The sequence below is a fragment of the Hippoglossus stenolepis genome, chromosome 9 (genome assembly GCF_022539355.2).
Source record: "Hippoglossus stenolepis isolate QCI-W04-F060 chromosome 9, HSTE1.2, whole genome shotgun sequence".
Lineage (NCBI taxonomy): Eukaryota > Metazoa > Chordata > Actinopteri > Pleuronectiformes > Pleuronectidae > Hippoglossus > Hippoglossus stenolepis.
Window position 1 is genome coordinate 11,519,985 of NC_061491.1, and position 9,580 is coordinate 11,529,564.

General features: G+C 41.9%; 1 protein-coding gene across 1 annotated transcript; it reads right to left on the reverse strand.

The window, feature by feature from the left end:
- Positions 1-83: 83 nt before the first annotated feature.
- Positions 84-9,000, reverse strand: egr3 (early growth response 3). The gene is made up of 2 exons (XM_035166674.2): positions 8,435-9,000; positions 84-5,774 (listed from the first exon to the last, which is right to left on the reverse strand). Exons 1-2 carry the CDS (start codon positions 8,586-8,588, stop codon positions 4,696-4,698), a joined length of 1,233 nt encoding a protein of 410 aa, XP_035022565.1. The 5' UTR covers positions 8,589-9,000; the 3' UTR covers positions 84-4,695.
- Between the last annotated feature and the right edge of the window lie 580 nt (positions 9,001-9,580).

Sequence of the window (9,580 nt, forward strand, 5' to 3'; positions counted from 1 at the left end):
GTGCATTTATTTCATATTTACTAGTTTCACATGTGTGTTGGTGGTGGGTGCGCGTGCACGTGGACGACCCAAGCAGACGGAAGGCAAGTGATATTTTTCTTTATTCAAGTACTTACATAGAAATAACAAAACAATTGCATTACAACAAACCGAAGTGCCAAGTAAACAGGGGAGCACATCCTCCCCATCACAAGGATATAGTAAAATTCATTTCAATATTCAGCTCATCATAAAAGGACCTTATTATAAGGTAATAAAAACATGAAATAGGTTAAAGACATCCACAACATTTGAAACAAGACCTCTTGTTTTCTTTAAGAACAGAAAAAGAAAAAGAAAAGAAAAAGCCAATAGAACAGTTATCCCAGTGTGTGTTTCCAATTGACTGTCTTGAGTAGTTGTTATCCCATTTCACCCGATGTGACTTTTATTTTTCATGCATAATAAAGAAATGAGCACCACCACCCCGCAGCATCTGGAGGGGGCAGCACTTGGGAAACGTTTTCCGTGCACATGCAAACATGAGGATATACTGTAATGAAAAGGAAACACAACACAACAGAAAACAGTGAGTATTGACTCCATCCGAATACCAGTGTCACTGTAGAAGACCACACAATCCCTGAAGCCACACTGTAGTCCATAAAATGACATGAGTAGTCTGTAATATCTACACATTATTGAAATCTCTTCAAGCATGAATTGTGTATTTTTTTATTTTTTATTATTGTTTTAAATCCTCTAATTATTAAATGGTCATGAATGAGCCCAAGCCTATTGCCCTGCCCAAGGCCAACACCAAGGACGCTAAATCAAACAGTTAAACACAAACATTAGCACAAGGCTGCCTTCCACTGCGAGCAGGCTGAGGTCACATGTACGATTTGTTGCTCCTGTGCAGCTCTCATCATGCATTGTTTTTGATCAGCTAACCCTGCAACCCACTTTGGCACAAAGATGGCTGCTGATGCTGGCTCTCATCCAACACGCAGGAGAGAACGAGGATGAGGCAAATTCCAATTTCAGAGCGTTCAGCTGCCTACTTTTGGACAATAGAACATTAAAAATACATAAAATAATGCCTCTCTTTGAGAAGCGTTATCAGGAGGAGGGGGGTGTTGCTCAAATCAACAAGTCACCGACATTTATCTATAGCATTCACACTTTACACAGAAGGATTCAGAAGAACATGATACAGCCTGTATTGTTGTTCAACCACCAAACTATATTGACGCAGCGGGATGGGGGGAGGAATTGGGTCGTTTTACTAAATCTATCCCACCAGTACAGAAATGTCACGGAACAAAAGTGACAGACAGTCAGATGAGATGACAGATGAAATATTGAGTTTGCTAAATCGTAATTACAGGGCTTCATTTAGACGTGGAAATGGTTTGGTGGAGTCTCCGCCTCTCTCTGCATCGGTCCTTAACACAAAGCAACAAAAACACCGTTTTCTCAAAGGGGAGGCCACATTCTTTATACTGTAATTAAAAAGAGATCCACACTCACCAGCTAAGTGTCAAATCTGGAGCACACAAGATCATAATTTTTGGTCAAAATTATCCAGAGAATATAACAATCAGTGTCTAACGTCAAATTATTCTTGGTAAACATTAAATTTAAACATTTTGTTTTTCTCATCACGTCATCGACTACATATATTTGTTTGAGCCGACTCCATGAAGCTGTCTGCCACGGGATAGTCACGTTAGAGGCCATTTAATCTGGCAAATCCCAATGCAATGTTTAAATATTAGTTATGATCGAGCTGTAATCTGAAAGAAGGAATGCTGTGTGATTTAATGTGTAAAAACATAGCAAGAGTTTGTTAAGCTGTAATTTCAGTTGCATCTGCTCAGAAAAGTTTCATTAGCCGATGACCATCTATTGAGTAAAAGAACATATTTTTCAGGATACAAAACTATTGATTTACTGTTGGTTGTTGCAGGGTGTGTGAACTTTTAAACTATCTCTAAAAATGCTAGGAGGTCTGTTCATTTAACCATGTAGATGAGTTGAGAAAAGACTCTCTGAGGCCAAATTAATTGGAAAATAAGTGGACACTTGCCAGGAAGCTCAGCAGTGAAAACTGGTTGTTACAGGAAAGGGAAAGCGTGGCCTTGGAAGCTCGTTTCTGTGTGCACTGCGTTCTCCGTGGCACTGCTTTCCTGAACCTTTCCTTTGGCCTTTGCATTTGTCTGTCGATATTTTCTTTAAGCCTGATTGCTGTGTCTGCTGACTGGTACAATATTATTTCTCTTTCCCAGTTGATAATAATATTTATATAAATTCTTTGCCTCACATGCACCATACACTTCTTAATAGTCAGAGAGCACTGCCAACAACTGGAAATACTAGAGGGAGAGAACAAGGTTTCTTTTTTTAGAAAAAGTTTATCTTGTATTTGAGAAATATTTTTTTCTATTAAAATATTTATTTCATTACCAGGACATGAGAATTTATGGTGTTGTCAGAACCAGTATTTTTGCCATCTGTGCCTTGTGCTGGCTTCGAGTGAAGTACATATCTTGATATTTATAGCCTTTTTGACCAAAAGAGTATTCGCTGCCATCTGAGTTATACCTTTTTGCATTTGCTCCTCAAAGCCATAATATGGAACCTTCCTATTTCTAGAGGTAAAGCAAAGCAACATTTTTGAGGAAGAGCTATTTTATCAAATGTGGTTATTGTTGTCAATATCAATATAAAACATGAGATCTGAGAGAATGGTAAAGATGAGTCTTTACAAAATTCATCATCATTGAATTGAGGTATTCCCTTCATCAGTACAAATATCAGTAAGGAGTCAAATGTAAAAAATTCTGGCATTGCCCTGTCGTATATTTAGTTTGAGAAGGGATTCATTCATTTCTTCTGTAACAATCTATTTGAGAACAACCAGTGTTTTCTATAAAAGGGGGAAGATGTTTTAATTGAAATAATTGATTGAAACTATAATGGAGGTACACAAAATGTAATAAAAAAAATCTTCTCATTTATTCAGAGAACACATTAGTGCTTCCTTTTACCACGTTAAAGCGTTACAGATGGTGCAACTGCTATTGTTCTTTTTTTTAATGGAGATAACACACCATATTTGGCACAATTGTAGTGCTCCAATTTTTTTTTCCTATAACAACAAAATATTCTGTATTATAACTACATTACTAAAAGCTTTGAGACACATTCCGCACAAGCATTCAGTCAATTGAAAATTCTTGTTTATGCAGACATTTGTATTTACATAGTGTGCATGGAGTCATGCACAAATATGCACAATTTAATACTGAGTTATGGTGCATTTGACATTTGAGTACAAAAGTGAAACTTCTACTATAGCTACCTGCATACATATTTGTATACTGTACAAAAACAAGTCCTCATAGTTTACAACTCAGTCTCAGTCTCTGTATTAGAAAATATGTAAACATGGATTTGGAAATTTAAATTTTTCTCTCACCATATGTTGCTCATCTTTTGGTCATTTAAACAAGTAGTTAAATCTTTTTACACTAGAAAGCACAGACAAAGGGCCTCATTCATCTTTTTTCCCTTATTCATCTTTGCTCTCATATTCTGCTGATTTGCAAACCGGTGTCGTTTATTTAAGTAGTTCAGTCTGTCGAACTGTGCTCTTAGTTAATTTGATTTACGGGTTGGTGGCACACGTCATGAATATATTGCATACAACTGCAGAACTCAAGAAAACTGAACAAATGAACGTTATTGGTGAGCTTTAAAGAAAAGCAACAGAAATTATATCTGGTAACACCACATAAAGCCATCATATAATAAGGCAACACAAATACACAGTGTCTCTCTGTGACTACAAATAAATAAGTCTTGGCAAAGGCATTGATTGCTGCAGGCATGTTTGTTTTTATAAGTACAGGTAACAGGACAAGACATTGGTTTGTTTTCGTGCGACCCATTCAGTCATCTAGATCGAACCAAATTCTTCAAATCCAACTCTAAATCGAAATCGGAGATCCGCTGTCTGAGCCTGATCTCACCTTGAACTCAACATGTGTGCTAAGCTGATATCACTTTTATGTTTGGCAAACATCAGGCACAATATTAAGAACCAAGTTGGCTGAATCAACACAATACATTTGGCAGATTCTGTTGAGAAAACAACATTCAAATAGAAAATTAAAAACACTACACCTCAACAAAAACATCAGAAAGACAGTCAAGTGCCACTAATAAGGTATCAATGACAGTACACAAATATAACCAATTGCACTTTTAAACAGCCTAATATCATTAATGCATACCTCCCACTGAGCTCCATTTATTATTTTGTCTGTTCGACCCTTGTGATGGATTCTGGCTTCCTCCCAATTTAGAAATTCTCGGCAAAATTTACAAAAGTGTATCCACCCCTGAAACCTAACACACACAGTGGCCTTTTGGGCAGTGTGTGCCAAGGTGCCCTTCTTTGTGGTGGCACTGTGTTACAGTAGCTGAGGCTCTGAGTTGCTTGAAAGAGAATGGCGTAGCAGCCTTTCTCCGCTCTAATTAAACTAAAGGCATCCATCTCAAAATAGAAGGACTACAACTGAAAGGAGCACGGGATGTAAAAGAGAGGGAAAAAAGTCACCTATTTATCTCATAGTGGACGTGATCCCTTCTTCATAAGTCTCTTTATGGGGCATGGTGAGGGCTCAGTCCAAGTGCACGTAGTGACGGTCATGACGTTCCCACTGTCGGCCCCCCACAGGAGCTGGGCGGCGAGCTGTGGCTCCCAGGCGCCCCACTGCTCTTGTCGGTCGGCTTCTTGTCCTTCTGTTTCAGGTGAACCTTGCTGTGCCTCTTTCGCTCGTCACTCCTGGCAAACTTGCGTCCACAGAACTCGCAGGAGAAGGGTTTCTCGCCTGTGTGCGTGCGGATGTGCGTGGTCAGGTGGTCACTCCGGCTGAAGGAGCGCATGCATATTCTGCACTGGAAGGGTTTGTGACCTGTGTGGATGCGAAGGTGACGTGTGAGCTCGTCTGAGCGCGAGAAGCGTCTGTCACAGTTCTCTGCCGGACAGGCGTGCGGCCGTTCGTGGACAGGGGTTTTGCTGGGACGGTTGGGGTACTTCCGTGGCCGGATGGGTTTGAGGGTGAGAGTCTGTGGCGGTGGGTGGTGCTGGGGAGGGTGCTGCTGCCCACCGATGAAACCTGGGTGAATTTGTTGCTTGTCTTTGAATGCTCTGATGGTCTCCAGGGGTGTGATGGGGGGAGGGTTGACTCGGATGGGGTCCATGCTCTGGAAGGGCTTGTGCTCCATCACCCCAACATCCCCCTGATGATGGAAAAGGTTGTAGTCAGGGATCATGGAGAAAAGGCTGCCGTCCATGGAGGCTTTGGATGTGGAGTGATAGTCATTGCCAGGGTAGGCTAGAGCCGTGCTCGTGGCAGGGCTGTGGTGAAAGGAGACCTGATCCTGGTACAGGTCACCGCAGGTAGAATAGGCAGGCAGCGGTGGACCATATACCTGCTCCATGTCTGACGTCTGTCCGCCCATGCTGGCTGCGGAGGATGATGTCTGCGTCGTTACCGTGCCGGGTGAGGGAGAAACCCCCAGGATCCCTGCACTGACGAGACTTATGATATTGTTGTCAGAGCACCAGCCGGAGCCACCGATGCCACCTGACGGAGGAGTGTCAAAGGCAAACTTCCCCAGATAGGTGACAGTCTGCCCGCTGCGGTTGGACTGGAAGCTGGATCCATACTGAATCTCTGCCGATGATTTCTCGCTTCCCATGCCCAGATCCATGATATTATCTACACAACAAAGCAAATAAAAAACATATGAACAAATCATCCACGTGGTTGCTCAGACATGAACACGAAATGCAATCAGTTCTGTGGAAAAAGCCTGCAAAAGTGAGCGTGTGGCAAAAGTTGTGAAAAAAGTCTAGAAAATTCCCTTTGTCAAGCTACATGAAGTTGCAGTGACAGTCCTGGGTTTGTCCAAAATTCTGCCTTTTTTTGTTCATATTTCTGTAAAAGTGTGCCAACAAGAGATCCCAAATAAAAGCAGTCCAACGCAGTCCATAAAGAAATGTGAGCGCTGTCAGACCTGTAAGTTAAGTGAGTGACTGCTGCATCTGAGACGGTGGTGTCTCTCTCTCTCGCTCAGATCCCACAAGCTCTCATAAATCAAGACCTAAACACCCCCTTTGATCCAGTCATTGTGTCCCTCAGGAGGACAGCCAAACTCTATGGCGAGATCTGATTTCTTTGCAGCGGGGAGGATTATAAGGCAGACGCCACATCTATCACGCTCAGGGATTCAAAACACATTTGCAGCAAAGAGCATCTGCACACAAGGGGGTATTTAAGTGTCAATCCGATCTCTGCTTTAGTTAGCTTTAACAAATGTCCTTGATATTTTATTCGTGCTGAATCTTACACACGCGCACACACACACACACATGACTTTTGTCGTTGATTCCTTCTAAGACCCCAAAACCATCAAATGCACATGTGTTTTATGGGGACACATTTGGGAGCTTTATCGCGATCTGAAGACTGAATGTGAGACATCTAAATATTTGATTCTTTTTTTAAGCAGAAGTCAAAATAAACATCTCTTTTCATTTGCAGGAAATCATACACTGGTTGTCCCTATATGTCAACGCACAGTAATTACAGCCTGCTACAATTTAGCAGAAGGCAAATTACAATGAAACAAACAAAACCAAAATTATGCATATTGCACAATAATGTTTGACACACGAGCAATGATTCACAATGGCAGAATTTTGTTGACGCGTGTTTAACATTTAGAAAACAAGTCAGAGCTGATATTAATGCATTTTATTCCAACTCTTTAGTTTTTTGGGGGTCATCTGAATAGAGGGCTGTTTAAACAGAGGGTCATGAAATAAAGTCATCACTCTTTTCTTATAGCTCAGTGCTGAAGAGCACACACACACACACTTGAGTTGTAAAATCACAGCCTGGTGCTTTTAATAAAAATATATCATTTACCCCCAATTACCCCCTCAAAAAGCACATGGGCAAAAAATGTGTACAGGCTATAATATTTATTTTCTATTTATAATGTGAATTTCACCAAGATCAGATGTATTTTAAAAAAGCAACACACACCTCAACTCTGCAGTGCGTTTCCCCCCATATTTTAATTCCGCTTGTTTAAATCTCCTGTCAGAGGTCACATAATGTACATTTTTTCGTGTTTATAAAAATAAAATTTGACATGAACTTTAAAACACGTATGTTTTAATTTTACCTATATATATAATTTATGAAAAATTGAAATATATTATATTCAACACCTGGCGCTGAGGTAATTTAAATGCACTTCCTGCGTAAATCAGAGTGAATACATCGGGTGGAATTCAAACTGTTTTAATTTGCGGGGGGAATAACCTAAACATTAAAACTGATCCGTGAATGAAGAAAAAAAAAAATCGTTGTTCACTTCCTCGCATGTTGATCTTCAGATTTCGTGTGTGTCAAGCGGCACTGACCCATCACCTCAGAAGGTGAGTCTGTACAACTACTGATTGATTTAATGCCAATCGGCGACACTTAGCAGAAATAACAGGTCAGCTTTGGGATGGCGTCTGCGCTCATCAGAAATGTACATTAATCTGGAAGCAATAAATCAATAAGATCTCCGGCCTCGCATTTTCAGTGAATATGAGATGGTTCCACGGGCCTGCGGCTTCTATAATATATATATAAACACATTTATATGGGGAGAAACAGCCACACACACACACACAGACACACACGCCTACTGGAATCCCAAATCTTTGACACCTGAATAGTTGGGAATGAAAGTCGTTGTCGGAAATAGTTGAGCCGCTCTCTGCGGATGGATATTAGATGAATATTAGATTTATAAATCAGTGGTCATTTTTAGTTTGACCACATGTCCTCAATTATCAGTTTGAATGACAGAGCCGACTGCGTTTTGTTGATCTGTGCGTGAAACCCGACTGGTTCCTCACCCGGTCACATCACATCAACACATTTCTTCTAACAAGCCGATCAGCTCGGAGCTGATTCACTATAATATCCAAGCACGTGTTTATGTATTAGATTTTTTAGATGTGGACTTGTGACGCTACAGGTGCGCTTTTTCTACGTTTTGTTTGAAAACACGACACTTGAAGACCGGACAAATAAAAAAAAAAAACATGAGCGGAATGACACAAATCACACGCCACTTATTTCAAATGTGTTCTTTTCTTAATTGTTGTTGAACTCTACGTGTTTTAGACCTGGCGCGTAGAGAAAGTGTTCAGTCCGGGGATCTGCCTTTGTGCGCAACAGCCAGAGCTCAAACAGGTGCTCCAAGCGCCAAGACAACTGTTGCCTTCCGCGCACATCGCGCATAGTTTGAACCACTTCGATCAAAATCGGACGCACACAAACACAAGTACATATAAAAAATAAAAACATCTTACCCGCGTTCATCTGGGAATAGTGGTTAATAGATTCCGTACTGGTGAAAATATTCATTGACGTCGGGATGTCCTCTTCTGGGTAGAGACTGTCAGGGATCGTGTTTATTAAACTGCTCATGGTAAGAGGGAGCTTCTCCGCTAGTTTCCCTGTCATAGCAGTTATATTCAGTCCGACATTGATGAAGGACAACGCGCAGGTATCCAAGAAGTTACACGCACGGAAAAAACAAAAAGAAAAACTCAGCTGGCGATGTCAAAGTGGAGAAACACAGGTGTGGATCAGGCGTGGATGGGTAAAAAAAGGCAGCAGGGATGGATCCTGTTGTATCCAAGTATCCCGCGGAGGACGAGCAGCGGCGGCCGGGTCTCTCTCTCTCTCTCTCTCTCTCTCTCTCCTCCTGCGATCACACACTATTGTTGTTATTAATGTGATCACTGTGGAAGCTGGTGGCTCTGCTTTGTGGGGGGAATGTGAAGTCTGTGAATCAATGGAGGAGGAGGCGGCGGTGTTGGTTGCACAAGAGCAGCCCTACTTGCTCTATTGGAGCTGGATAGGGGACTCCAGTGTGCCCGTATTAAATAGGGGGCTGGAACATTCGCGTGACGTAGATGACCATATATGGACAGAGCGGCCAGCGCCAGGCTCTCCGCGCGTCAGTCGGTGGAAAGTAGTGTGGAGGCAAAAGGCTCCGACAGACAGAGAGATGGGTAGAAAGATACATAGATAGATAAGCCACCGCGTTTACCCACAGTGTACATGTCCCCTGCAGCTGCGTCCTTCTCCTGGATGAGCCGTCTCCTCTCCCCCTGTCCCCGTGGAAAACCGGGCAGTGATTGGACACTGTGTTTCTTCTGTTATTGTCAGGTGCTGTGGCATCTTCAACAGAGTGCCAGGGTTTTACGCATAGGTTTTACGCGGCTTTTACGCAGCAGTGTGTGTGTGTGTGTGTGTGTGTGTGAGGGAGAAAGAGAGAGAAGGAGTGTGTTGTGGCGTTAGGGCTGCCACTCATATAAGACAGACTCGTGTCTTAAGTTAGGCCTGTAAGTGTTTGTTCATATCAACAGGAGTAAATTCCGTTGCTGGCTTTACATGCAGCTTTCTGTTAATTAAGAAGTTCAGAGAGAACATGAATTTGCAGTCATTGT

What these genes read in the sequence shown, in the direction of transcription:
- egr3 (XM_035166674.2), bottom strand. Translation starts at nt 8,588, where the DNA reads ATGACAGGGAAACTAGCGGAGAAGCTCCCTCTTACCATGAGCAGTTTA. An exon ending in CTATTCCCAGATGAACGCGG is followed by an intron (nt 5,775 to 8,434) that starts GTAAGATGTTTT and finishes TTTGTTGTGTAG; the next exon opens with ATAATATCATGGATCTGGGC.